We start from the raw sequence: 13859 nt of genomic DNA on the forward strand, positions 1-13859 counted from the left end.
TCATTTTGGCTTATTGAAGGGCTCCAGTTTGGGGGATTTCTATACAAATAATAGGGCATGTCAACAGGGTCAATCTCTTTGACCAGTCCATAGTCAATGTAGAGGTATATTCATACATGGTGGATGTGGTGGAGAAATATTTCAAAGTGCAAAGGATTAATTCCTCGTGGATGTCTCATGTCAATTCTTGAAGTGGAATTCTATTCTCCGTAAGAAGTTTCCATTTAAAAATGACCATGTGCAGATGACCCATTAAAATCAATGGGAGCCCAGATTCTGTGTGTGAGTCTAAAGGAATATGTTTCAGATCTGAACCACATTACTTAGAGTAGACATTGACGGTTGCGGCGGTGTCCCGTGCTTTGGGCTGCCGCACCTGCTTTCACCAGAACGAGTATTAGGTGAACACCACAGCCCTTGTGCAGGGGTCTGGCGCCTCACCTGTCCCTGATCATGTTCGCTGCTCCTCTGGTGAGCGTGTCCCTTCCACCTGTGGCGCTCGGGGGTGCTCTAGATTTAAAGGGCCAGTGCACCCTTAATCGGTTAATGCACAGAGGGCTTTCACTATAAATATCTGCACTTGCCTAGGCTTCCATGTTGGAGCTACGGTCCCAGCATTCATGTTGTTGTTCCTGCTATCCATGACCTCTGTCCTGGTTCCAGCTGTGAGTCCTTGGGTAGTTCTGTCTGCCTTCCTGCCTACTTGTCTCCAGCTGCACCTTGCCTGCCACCGCTAGCAAGCCAAGCCAGGGGTAGTCCAACTCACCTTGCAGTGGGCTCTGGTGAAAATCAGTGGCCCCTTGGACTCCTCTCCCTGGTGCGGCTTACACCATTGCTGCTTACGGAACGACTCATCCTGATACGGACATACTCAAAAGTTTACTAATAAAAAAGATATGAAAACAGAACAATGAATAATACCAATTTGCCATTGGTTATAATAGAGACGTATGTGGCTTTAATGGCAGGTTTGGGTCCTGTAGAGTTGGCTCGAGGTGATGCCTTTTCCTGTACAGAACTAACTTGTGAAATAAGACTCCATTAGTATTTTATAGAAAACTTTCCAACATTGCTTTATAACTATCCTGGCTCTTTCCGCTTGGTGTGTGGATGTCATTGCTCCGGCCGTGAGATCTTCAGTGCCGTGATTTATAGACTGTCTCCACATCCCATGCTTTGGGTACAATAAAAGTTCCTCAGGATTTATAGAACTTCAGCTGAGAACTGTAAATGTCTGTCGAGAAAGGAGATAACTGGAAACACATATTGAGATTTCTTGGTGGACAAGTTAAAAGCTTCGGCATCTTCCTTCGCAGTTCCGCCAGCTGTGTGTCTGCACTGAGGTCATTGTTATTCAGACAGTCAGTGCATCCCACAGTCCTGCTCAGATGACCTGCGGAGGTAGCCTACACCATCTCAGCTGTCTTCGGATGGCAGGAGGCTGTAGGGCCGTGCTTGTTTGCTTCTTTGGAACCATCAAACTAATATATTGCCAATGAAAAAGATTGGATTAAATATATCTTATAGCACAAAGAAAAGTGAAGAGAGGTGTTAACTTCTTATGTACCATATACAATATGAAAAGTTGCTCAAAGAGGGTAGAGTGCCAGAGGATGGACAGATGCTGTTTCATTACCCATCTGTGCCTGCAAGATTAAATCAAGAAACAAAGGAAGTACGTCACCCCCCCGACCACCTACCAAGCCGGCGGCACTGCTGGATACATATAAATGAACACATTGAGAACATAACTTTGTTTCATGTATGTGTTTTTATTTGCAACATAAATAGTGTCAAGGAGGCGGGGACTAGGGTGGGCCTTACCTCTTTGATGCTATTTGTGGCCCGGATAAAGGTACGTACTGAAGGCTTTTATTGATATGTATTCAGCAGTGCCATTAGCTCTGTACCTACAAGGTCAGGGGTTGAAAGATTTACTTTAAGTCTGCACTTATGACCATATTACATGGCATGATAATCAGTTCAACTCTCGCTATTACATGCAGAGACAGCGAGCAGGGAGCAGCGGGGGACAGCTGGACGGACTGCTGGAACAATCCTAAGTGTGCGGGCAGGGGTGTAGCTAGAATTCATAGGCCCCATAGCAAGAAGCTGTATGGAGCCCAATGAACCTGTATGGGCCCACCCTATACTCACATGACCTGGTGCAGTCCCGCGACATTTCGCGACTCCTCTGACGCGCTGGGTACCTGAGAGAATGAAACACTGAGGGTCTGTGCCGGGTTGTATGAAAATGTGCATGGGGGGGCCCTCTCGTGGCTGGAGGTGCAGTGATGCCTCCGGACGCAAGAGGGACTGGCAGGACAGTAAGCCCTGCCAGTGGGTGCTGTATGCTGTAACTGCCATGGAGGCAGACCACATTCCCCCCCCCCAACGACGCATGGGCCCTATAGCAGTTGCGTGGTCTGCCTCCATGGTAGTTACGCCACTGCGTTCGCATGGCTCATTGAAGTCAGTGTCAGTTTGCTGCTGCTCGCTAAAATAATAATGATTCTTCAACAAGTTGAAAGATCACGATTAGCCAACATTGTGCATGTCGCCTGATTGTAATCTTTAAACATGTCCTATTACATGAAACAATTATAGGCCTGAACATCTGGTAATTGGCCAAATAAGGCCGATAATAGTTTCATGTGTAATATAGCCTTTAGTGGGAAGATGTAAAATTTAGAAGAAGTAATATTGACTTCTATGCTGAATGTAAGTCAGGGCAGGCAACTGGACCCTGCAATCTGCAGCCTGAGGCGAGATGCTCATCTTACCTCATGGCACGTGAAGCCTTGCTTATAGGGATATTGCAGACAGGACGCTGAATTATAACAGAAAATTTCTTTAGAAACATGAACTTATTAAAATATTATTATTAAAATAACCTACATTATAATAGTGTCCTTATATCCTCCCATGCAACCTCCATCTTGATTGTAGAAAGGACTTCTGTGACTGCAGGCAATAGCTCTGGCTACAACTTGCCCAGGCGCCACATAGCTAGGTATGGCTAGATCACAACTCTCAGCAGCTTTATTTATATAAATCATTATAGACTTGTAACAAAATGATGGACAGATATAGATACAAATCTGAGGGTGCCCATACACCTTCAATAGCTGTCGAATGTTTGTACACCTGACAGCTATCTCACCATTTTTCTCCGTACACATGAAGATTTAGCATGGCATCAATGTTCATGTGTTCTCAATGGAGAAAGGGAGGATAAGTCGCTGCCAGACAACTCTGGTGGCAGCTTACCTCTCAGAAAGAAACACCTCTTTACTGGGGGACAACTGTAAGTCGTTCTTATGATCAGTTGAGATGCCTGCAGACCACCATCAATCAGCTAGTTATCCCCTATCATATGGATAGAGGACTACTTATTACTTTCTGGACAGTCGCTTTAAGTTGTGCATATAAATAGAACGACGCAGGCATGGGGTCCTTTTTTTGAACTGCAGCCCAGTTCCCGCGAACGGCGCCGGTCTATTACTGAGCACTGGCCCAGGTTCAGTAATAGAGCTGTGTCATAGAGGAGTGGGGGTATCGTCCCACTGGGGGCGGGCCTGCCTCTAGTGCTTCAGCCTGAGCCAGTGCTTGGTAATGGAGCAGCGCCGTGCGCCAGGTACGTTCGCTTTAAGGCCCTTATACGTTCTTCTAAATCTGTTGGTTTAAGTGGAACTAGGCTTTTTATATTGTGGCCTCCGTACACACCTTCCCTTCACAGGCGACATAAAAAAAAAAAAAAGATTGCCAGAGGTGTTTGGCAGCGGCTTATTCCTCACTTGTTAATAAAAGCACATGCACGCTCAACGTGTCAACTGAATGATGGCTATTGAAAGTTGAAAATTTAGGGGAAGAAGTTATGTCAGGATGCAGTCATTACAATAGAAATAACAGGATTGTTGTGATCCAATGCATTTCTGGATTACCTAGCAGTGCCATCAGCTTTGTAGGTGGTCAGGGGGTTAAAGATTTCCTTTAAGTCTGCACTTATGACCATATTACATGGCATGATAATAAGTTCAATGCTTGCTTCCCCCTCATTCCCTACCTGCTGCCTGTGCTATTACATGCAGAGACAAAGAGCAGCGGGGGGCAGCGGGGGACAGCTGGAGGGGCTGCTGGAACGAGGTGTCAACTGAATGATGACTATTGAAAGTGTTTAGACCCCTTTATATTATCTCTAGGAAAGGGGAAGAAGTTCGGACAGGATGTAGTCATCACAACAGAATTAACAAGATTGTAGTTACCCAACGCATTTCAGGAATATCGTTTTGCAAAAGTTTCAAAAAAAGATATGTATTCTTTACTGTATCCATCTGTAATGGCGGCATTGATAGAGATACATACAAAGTCTAATCACAGTATTACAGGCTGGATATGGTGGTTGAGAACTAAGCAGCACCCACTTTAATAGGCCACATTACAGGGTCAGGAGAGTCATCACATTGTAACAAATATAAGCCATTTATCCAGCATAATACTGTACATAATACTGTGGGTTATGAGTATTTCTCATAACCCACATGAATGGAGGAAACAAATGAGCATTGATTTGCATACCTTGCTTATTAAAAGCAGTATGCATCTGTTCCCCAAGCGACTCCTCTTCTGCAGTTTTGCACCTTGTCATCCCTTTCACACCTCTGTGTATTTTCTTCTGTAGATAGCACTTATACATCTATCTGGATTTAACTCACACCCAGCAGATTGAATGCTGCTATAAATGAGATTTAACTCAGGTCTCACTGTGAAAAGATTTCAAAATTTTTTAGAGATGCAATTCAGCAGTTTGTAAAGTTATGTTAAAGGGGATCTGGCAGCTGTATATCATGATATTTGTCTTATAGTGGAGTTATGAAATCAGGTTTTTCTTCCAGGCTCATGTCACAGAGGCCATTCTGATCCTGAGCTCTTGACTCCATTGTCGCATAGTATTTTCCATCTTTAATAACTTATGCAGAATGTCTACAGAGTGAAGGGTCTTAAAGGGGTATTCTGCTCAAACATAACTTTTCATATGTTGCTACCTATATTGAGAAGAACAATTCCTTCCATATTACACACTAGAGATGAGCGAACCTGGAGCATGCTCGAGTCGATCCGAACCCGAACTTTCGGCATTTTATTAGCGGTGGCTGCTGAAGTTGGATAAAGCCCTAAGGCTATGTGGAAAACATGGATATAGTCATTGGCTGTATCCATGTTTTCCAGACAACCTTAGAGCTTTATACAAGTTCAGCAGCCACCGCTAATCAAATACTGAACGTTCGGGTTCGGATTGACTCGAACCCGAACCCGGTTCGCTCATCTCTATAACACACCTTATCTCTAGAGATGAGCGAACCGGGTTCGGGTTCGAGTCCATCCGAACCCGAACGTTCGGCATTTGATTAGCTGGGGCTGCAGAACTTGGACAAAGCTCTAAGGTTGTCTGGAAAACATGGATACAGCCAATGACTATATCCATGATTTCCACATAGCCTTAGAGCTTTATCCAACTTCAGCAGCCACCGCTAATCAAATGCCGAAAGTTCGAGTTCGGATCGACTCGAGCATGCTCCAGGTTCGCTCATCTCTACTTATCACCAATACACGTCTTCATTTCCTTCCATCTATCAACAAACCCAGATGGGTATGAGAAGGCCGTTAAACTGGTGAGTAGTAATATTTAGATCCTAAGTTATTTTTACAGGAAAATCTAAAGCTGAAAGATCATCCTTAAAGGGGTGTTCTGCTCAAATATAACTTTTGATATGTTGCTTCCCGTGGTGAGACTAACAATTCCTTCCATACTTGTTAATACCTATTCAGTCTCCTTCCCCCAGTTCTCAGCTGCTGCATTTAGCTAAAGACCCATAAAACTGTGTGAGTGTGGGAGCTTTTCTCTCCATCTCCCCTCCACTCCACTCCCTTCTAAGACGGCTGATGTAAAGAAGTCCCTGGCAGGCGTTATCTGCAACTTTGTAATGCTGGGAGGGTCAAATTGCTGATGAACTCACTGTAATTATCCCTCCTGGCAGTACAAAGTTGCATATAGGGACTTGTTTACATCAGCTGTCTCAGAAGGGAGGAGGGGGAGACAGAGTGAAAATCTCACACACAGATTTTTGTGTCTTCCGCAGGAAGCAGCAGCTCTGAAGTGGGGGTAGGAACCTGAATAGATAATAACAAATATGGAAGGAGTTGTTATTCTCACTGTGGGCAGCAACATATCAAGAGATATGTTTGAGTGGAATACTCCTTTAGGCTATGTTCACACTACGTAAATGTCTGGCCGCATATTTTTCGCAGCCGGACATATACGTGTAAAACTCCGGCTGGAATTTACACAAGTTGCGGGCGGCTACGTACGGTCCGCGAACTTACGCCCGTAAGCTACGTACGCTTCCCGAGCGGCGTACGTAGCGATCTGACAGCGGTATTTTACTGGGATATCTTCGGCTAGCCCCGGACACCCCACAGCACCTTTTGGATCGGCAAAACAAAGTGGAAAAAAGAAGAAATCACCACTCCGTACGGGACCGCATGTTACTCTACGGGCGTACGTTACAGCATTTCCGTCCCGAAACAATGGTCTGGTTCATTTTTTACGACGCCGCATACGATCCGGGCGTAAGTTCGTATGTAGTGTGAACTGTGCAGCCGTAGATCGTATACTTTCCATTGTACGCAAACTACGTGAATCTCCGGCCGCTTATTCACAGAGCGTGAAACTTACGTAGTGTGAACATAGCCTTAGGGTGCGTACACACATACAGGATCTGCAGCAGATTTGATGGCGCAGATTTGAAGATGCAGATTCAAAGCAAATTAAATCTGGCCCATTTGGCTAATCTGGCCCATCGAATCAAATCACCCTTAGGCCTTGTTCACATGGCCTTGTTCATCTTCCTTTCTGATGAATTCAGATGCAGATGCACTTGCATGCTCCATTGTGTGAACTGACAGGTTCTCTGCGGCCGCCATTTAATGAATACTATGGGGGAGATTTATCAAACATGCTGTAAAGTGAAACTGGCTCAGTTGCCCCTAACAACCAATCAGATTCCACCTTTTATTCCTCACAGACTCTTTGGAAAATGAAAGGTGGAATCTGATTGGTTGCTAGGGGCAACTGAGCCAGATTCACTTTACACCATGTTTGATAAATCTCCCCCTGTGTGTTTACACTCCGGCTGGGATTCCATTCATTCCAATACAACGTACCTTTAGCATAAATCATGGCCGTTGTTGCAAACTGCAACAACGGCCGTGATTTATGCTAAACTTACGTTGTGTGAACATGGCCTTAAGATGTATGATCTCAGATTTGGGTTACAGTCTGTAGCATTGCTTTTAACTCAAGGTCAAAAATGATTACTTGTGTGAAACTGGGCTTTCTGTGAGACCACCAAGTCTACAGCCATATGACTACTATTATGTTTACGAAGCTTCTGGTTATTTAGGGACACTTGTGTCCTGCTCTGATGCCTCCGCATATATTGTTACACCTGGAAACCCTTCAGCATTGCTCAGGTTTTTACGTGCACTAATGGAAAAAGCCTGATGTGTTGCCAAATATGATGAACACATGTTTACTCGCTTCAGGAACTATTTGCTACTGAATAGTTTAGATACTTGTATTGGGAAACATCCTTTAAAGTTTTTACTATATTTGGGTAAAAGCTTTTATTTGAGTGAGGTCATTGTAACAGAACCGGATGAGGTGTACATATCATAGAGATAAACCATGAAACTACTATGGGGCCCTGGGTAAGTGGGGTCAAGCCCTATGCTATAGGGTCCCCTATAGCAGATTCTTTTATGGAAATGTATTAATGCTGGTACAATGCCAGTTCATGAATGTAATATGCTCTAAAAACAGTCACCAATACTGATGAAATATTGATTGATGAGTTGTATGACCTATTACAATGAGTGGCACAGAGGCTTATTAAATATTGGCCTAGGTCTATGCAGGCTGTGTCAGGCATAAACCAAGCAAAAAGTTTAAAAAGTTTTGTACAAAATACAGTTAATGGAGAGTGTGGTCGGCACTACTATAGATCAGCTAGTACGGTGAACAGTACGGGTCAAGGCTGTGGTGGTGCTCCAACACAAAAATAGAGTGCATATCATAAAAGAGCAAGACGCATATATTAGGCACTCACCGCAGTGAGTGGTGAGTGCCTGATATCTGCGTCTAGCTCTTTTATTATTATTGTAAAAAATGTTTGCAGAAGAATTTGTAACTTTTTGCCATGTCTGTACTCTGCTAGCTAAGTGGGCAGACAGGGAGTAAAGGGAGTGTGACTTCCCTGTACGCTGAATTTACTAGAAGTATAAACTTCACTAGCTCCAGAGACGAGGCCAGTGTCATATGTACCCTTAGGCTATGTTCACACAACATAAGTTCCACAGTAATCACAGCCGTTGTTGCAACAGCTGTGATTAGTATGGAACTTAGGTTGTGCTGCAGGCCGAGGGAATCCCGGCCGTAGTATAGACACATAGTATATACTCCGGCCGTGGTCCCTAGCGCCGCCGCGAGAAACTGACACGTCAGTTTTTTGCGGCCGCTATTCAATGAATAGCAGATGCAGAAAACCCTGTCAGTGCACACTCCGCATGCTCCATTGTATGCAGTGGAGAGTTCTGATGCAGACACACATGGATGCACCCGCATCAGAACTCATCGGCGCTAAAGATCATCCGGCCGGTACTGCAGTACCGGCCGGGATGATCTTTTCTGAGACCGGCCGTTCCATGACTTAGCCAGGCCATGGAACGGCCGGTCTCTTACAAGGTGTTAACATAGACTTACAATGCACTCTTACAATTTTCCTTAGAGTTTCTGTTTGACATTGAGGCTTTCATGATGACTAGAAAGCAGCATGTGCAATAATATTCACATAAATATTCTGCAAAAAATAAAGCAATAAATGGAAATCATGACTGCAGTATGATATACTTGGCTTCCCTAAGTACCACCATAACTTACCAATACCCGAACCCAATTGCTTAATTCCCAAAACTACTCCTCGTACCAAGTAAAGACACAACCAGCATATTGGAAAAAGGCCATGTCATGAATAACATACCCAGAAAATTGTGCATAAAACATATAAACTCAACATAACAGCACACAGTGTAGGGACCTGAGTTTGACCTGGAGTAGAAGGTCCCCTTGGAGACCGCATTTTACTTCATTCTGACTCCTCTGCCCTCAGCCGCACTCACCGACCCAAAGGCACCAATTCCCCTGTGGGCTTATTGCCCGACAGGACCCACCATAAATCCAGTTGGATGCATGTCTCCCACTCATGCAGCTACAATTAGCCTCAAAGGGCCCCCTTCTACCCCGCCAACCCCTGACCACCATAGACAACCTAATACCAAAAAAGGGAGGGTGGGTGGGACTTTCACTTTCCTGACTAGGTGGGCAATGACGTATTTCCGCCCGCCTCAGCTTTTATACCCCACCTAACCCCTCCTCCTACGGGACTCTCTCTCCTCCACCCTGACCAGTTAACCCTTTCCCCTAATGACAAACCAGCCTAGTGCAGCCTGATGCAACTGAGTCAAGCCGCACTACGCTAGGGCTGCGCCTCCGCTCCGTTGCTTTCAAGACTCTAGTGTGAACATAGCCTAAGGTTATTTCCACTCTCCATCTCACAGTGTTGGTCCAAGGCATGTGTCTGTAAACTCCGCGACATATACTGTACCTCCGAAGTGTATCCATGATGGCATCTAAAAAAATATTGAGATACATGTATGGTAGACATCAAAAGCTTTCCTGGTGCATACAGTCATCAGGCGCTATGAATGCCATTCTAAAATAGCCTAAAACATGTGCCAAATAACAGCACTGCCCTTGCATTGATGCCTCAAAGTATTTTAGGATGTAAAATCAAAAGATGCAGCCCACAAGTTTTCTTCAAAGCAACAAGCCGATACAAGATGTCCTATTCAGTGAATTAATATTTAGTATGTAATGCATCAAGTGAGATTCCTGCTTCTCTTAACCCTTCTCCTGCTGTTCATCATTTCACGACGCTTCCCTGCTCTGCAGTGTTCTACATAGGGAGAGTGATGTATGGGGGAGAGCAGGTGTCGCGGGGGAGGTATCTTTCTCCATCACATTTTCTATTTACAAGGCACCGGCTGTTTCTGTACAACAGACTGGAGATGTGACACAAAAAGGAGAAAACACACACATACCCGATGCTAGTCGGGGCCTTGGGACTGGGACTAACCGCTCAATAGTTCTGAGCTGCCATGACACAAGAAGAAAGGAAAAGCTTCTTGCTGGGATTTCTGGTGGATTAATTATCAATGACCCCCTGTGTTTCAGGATTTTGTCATTTGCTGAACATACTGTAAAGACCCACAGATCACAACGGTTGCTGTATTATACCTCTATAAAACTTATGGCTATACGGTGACGTGCATCAGTCCTTAGCAAATAACATGGACATGGGGATTCAGTGCCAAGCTTAGTGTGTGGATCCTGAACATTTGTACAATGATACCCATAGAAGTCGACCATCATGCTTCACATGATAGGAAAGGGGTTTGAACATGGCAGCAAAACAAGTTATTCTTAAAGGAGTTATCCAGCGCCGGCCCCACTCTCGTCTCCAGCTTGGGTGGGGTTTTGCTGCTCAGTTCCATTGAAGTGAATGGAGCTTAATTGCAAACCACACCTGAACTGGAGACAAGAGTAGTGTTGTCTCTGAAAGAAAGTGGGCATGGCTACTGTCACTTAAAAAAAAAACTTTGGACATGTCAAGAATTTTTATTCGTTCAGGTGTTCAGATCCTGACCGATTGCAAGAACAAGCCAGGAAAAGTGTGGGCTAAGCATGTTCTCTCCCAGCTCTGTGCCACTTCCCCATATCTCTAACACATGTTTTTTGACAGATACACTTTAAGGCTATGTTCACACTATGTATAAACAATGGCCACTGTTTGACATGTTCGTGTGACCAATATTAGCATATCCTCATACCACATTTCAGTGTGAAGTCCATGCAATGTACAGCCGTCAGATTGGCCATTCATTGTGTGGACAGAAAGGGAACAATGGCCGTTGTTCCTGTATAGTGGCTGCAAATAATTGACAAGTCAATAATTTGTGCCGCAGGAGGAGAACAACAGCCGTTTTTCAATACAGTGTGTACAACGGATGTTGTTTCCCATAGAGTTCAATGCAGTGCATAATTTTAAGGCAAAAACAGCCATTGTTTTAATCGCCAACAACGGCCGTTCTTGTCTTAAAAAATACTCTGTGTGAACATAGCCTTAAACTTTTGTCCAGCAGGATCCATTTTTAGGATAAAACCGTCTTGAAAGAATAAAATTAAAACACCAATCCTCTTGCTGTTGCATACCTGGAAATACCAATGATTGGCTGGAGCAATGACCCACCTCAACCAGTGATTGGCTGATTTTGCATTCCCACCCACTTCCAGTGTATCAAGATTCAAAGAGGAAGTGGAGATAAGCGGGGTCATTTTTTTAAATTTTATTTTATTATTTTTTTAAAAAACCAACTCCTTTAATTGATTGTAGATCATCCTCCTATTCTGTACTATGTGATTTGTTTTATTTAACTTTTATTGAAGCTTGGCTCCATTGTTTTATGTCCACTTATGATGAATGTTATCACCCTAGGAGCGACTGGGTCACCTCTTATCGAGTCATGGTCAGTAATGACAGCCACAGCTGGGTTTTTGCAAAAAATGAAACTGGAGATCTGGTAAGAGAAACTTTTTATTTCTTAAAGGGGTATTCCATATTCTGAAGTTCAGAGGAATAACTTGAAAGAAGGCTACAGGGCTGTACCAGCTACTGTTTCAGGCTATTCTTCCCTATAATATTACTGCTCTTACATGCACAAGTGGTTAATGTTACAGCTTTATAAATGCGGAGTGGAATTTTGAGACCTCAGAAAAAATTGCGACCCTGCCAAGTCTCATCTGGAAGCGGGAATATTTCCATAAACCTTCATTACTGCGGTTTTACTAGAAATGGTTGAGTGCAGAAAATCTTATATCCTGAAAGATTTACAGATGGGATAAACAGGGTTGCCAGGTCAGTTATTAAACTAACCAAGACATATGAAATGCATAGTGTAGGCTATACGGCTCTTAGCTGAGATGCATGATCCACGCGTCACGTTTCTAGCAGCTAAAGACTGTGAACTGTGAGTGTGACTACTGAAAAGTCATCATCGCTGATCACACTACAGCGTCTCATGAGAAGAGATGCAGGGGTGTCAAACACGCAGCCCCCAGCTGTTGCAAAACTACAAATCCCTTCATGCTAAAGCTTTGGCTGTCCAGGCATGATGGGAATTGTAGTTTTGCAACAGCTGGACGGCTGCGAGTTTGACACCTGTGGACTACTAATGGACGGCCATTATATGTAAGGGCAACAGGTTTCCATTTTAAGGCTATGTTCACACACTGTATCAGACCGGCCGTTCCATGACCCCGGTCGGGTCACGGAACGGCCGGTCTGTGCCCGGATCATTGCGGCCGGTACTTAAGTACCGGCCGGATGATCCGTCTGGCCGCGGAGCTCTGATGCGGACGCATCAGAGCTTCCCATAGCACACAGTGAAGCGAGCGGAGCCGCTCGCTTCACTGTGTGCACTGACAGGTCCTTCGGCCGGAGCGCATACGATGTGTGCACACTCCAGGCGGGATCCCATTGAAGGTAGGCAATGTTCCACCCCGCAAAACTACGGCTGTAGTTTTACGCAGTGTAAACATAGCCTAATGTTGCTGTTGCCCATAGTAACCAATCAGATTGCTTCTTTCATTTTAAAAAATGTCTATAGAAAATGAAAGTTAGAATCTGATTGGTTGCCATGGGCAACTACTTCACTGTATAAGGTGTATTAATTCCCCACTCAACTCTTTTACATCAGTTGGGTCCTGTCTGTTCTATGGAGAGGGAAGGGGGGAGGAGGGAGGGGGAGATTAGTTGGCAGCAGAGAGCAGAGAACAAAGGATTACACAACGGGACCTATGTGAAAGCCGGTATTGCAGGTCAGAGAGGTCAGTGCTGACTTCAGAGGAGATAGCCCGGTGATGTAGCTGTAAATTAACTCTTTATTGTCCTGTTTTCGTGCCTCATTTTCCTCAACCTCTACCTTCTCCATAAAAGAACCATGAACACAGGGGGAAGAGCTTCAAACTGTTTTTTCATGTTAAAAAAGCATTTTTCGGCTAATAAACTCAATTACAAAGTTTCTTAAAGGGGTTGTCCGGCGCTAAAAAATTATTCACAGAATAACACACATTACAAAGTTATACAACTTTGTAATGTATGTTATGTCTGTGAATGGCCCCCTTCCCCGTGTCCCACCACCCCCACCCGTGTACCCGGAAGTGTGGTGCGCTATACATACCTGTCACGTGCCTACCACGGTCTCCGATCCTCAGCAGTGATGTCAGGATCGGAGACCGTGGTCGGCACGTGACAGGTGAGTATAGCGCACCACACTTCCGGGTACACGGGTGGGGGTGGTGGGACACGGGGAAGGGGGCCATTCACAGACATAACATACATTACAAAGTTGTATAACTTTGTAATGTGTGTTATTCTGTGAATAATTTTTTAGCGCCGGACAACCCCTTTAACCCCTACTGATTTCTGCAAAAAAATTTCAACGACAGTGACACTTTAAGTTTTTTTTGGCTCTTGCAAAAAATGTGTTCTGTTTGTGTTTTGCATTTTTTTGGGCACTTTCTTCATAAGAAATCTTTGAATGACATATTTAAAAAATAATACAGAATAACACAAAAGCTCACTATTTTATAAAAAAAAAAGTTTTTTTTGTTTTTTTTTTAA

The 13859-nt window shown here is 44.2% G+C and overlaps 1 protein-coding gene across 1 annotated transcript in view; it reads left to right on the plus strand.

The window, feature by feature from the left end:
- Positions 1-13859, plus strand: part of CPXM2 (carboxypeptidase X, M14 family member 2) — a 74426-nt gene that overhangs the window by 35855 nt on the left and 24712 nt on the right. The window contains exon 6 of the mRNA XM_069978956.1: positions 11673-11757. Coding sequence (XP_069835057.1) covers positions 11673-11757 — 85 coding nt within the window. The remainder of the gene's footprint in view (positions 1-11672; positions 11758-13859) is intronic.

This window comes from Dendropsophus ebraccatus, chromosome 8, assembly GCF_027789765.1.
Source record: "Dendropsophus ebraccatus isolate aDenEbr1 chromosome 8, aDenEbr1.pat, whole genome shotgun sequence".
Lineage (NCBI taxonomy): Eukaryota > Metazoa > Chordata > Amphibia > Anura > Hylidae > Dendropsophus > Dendropsophus ebraccatus.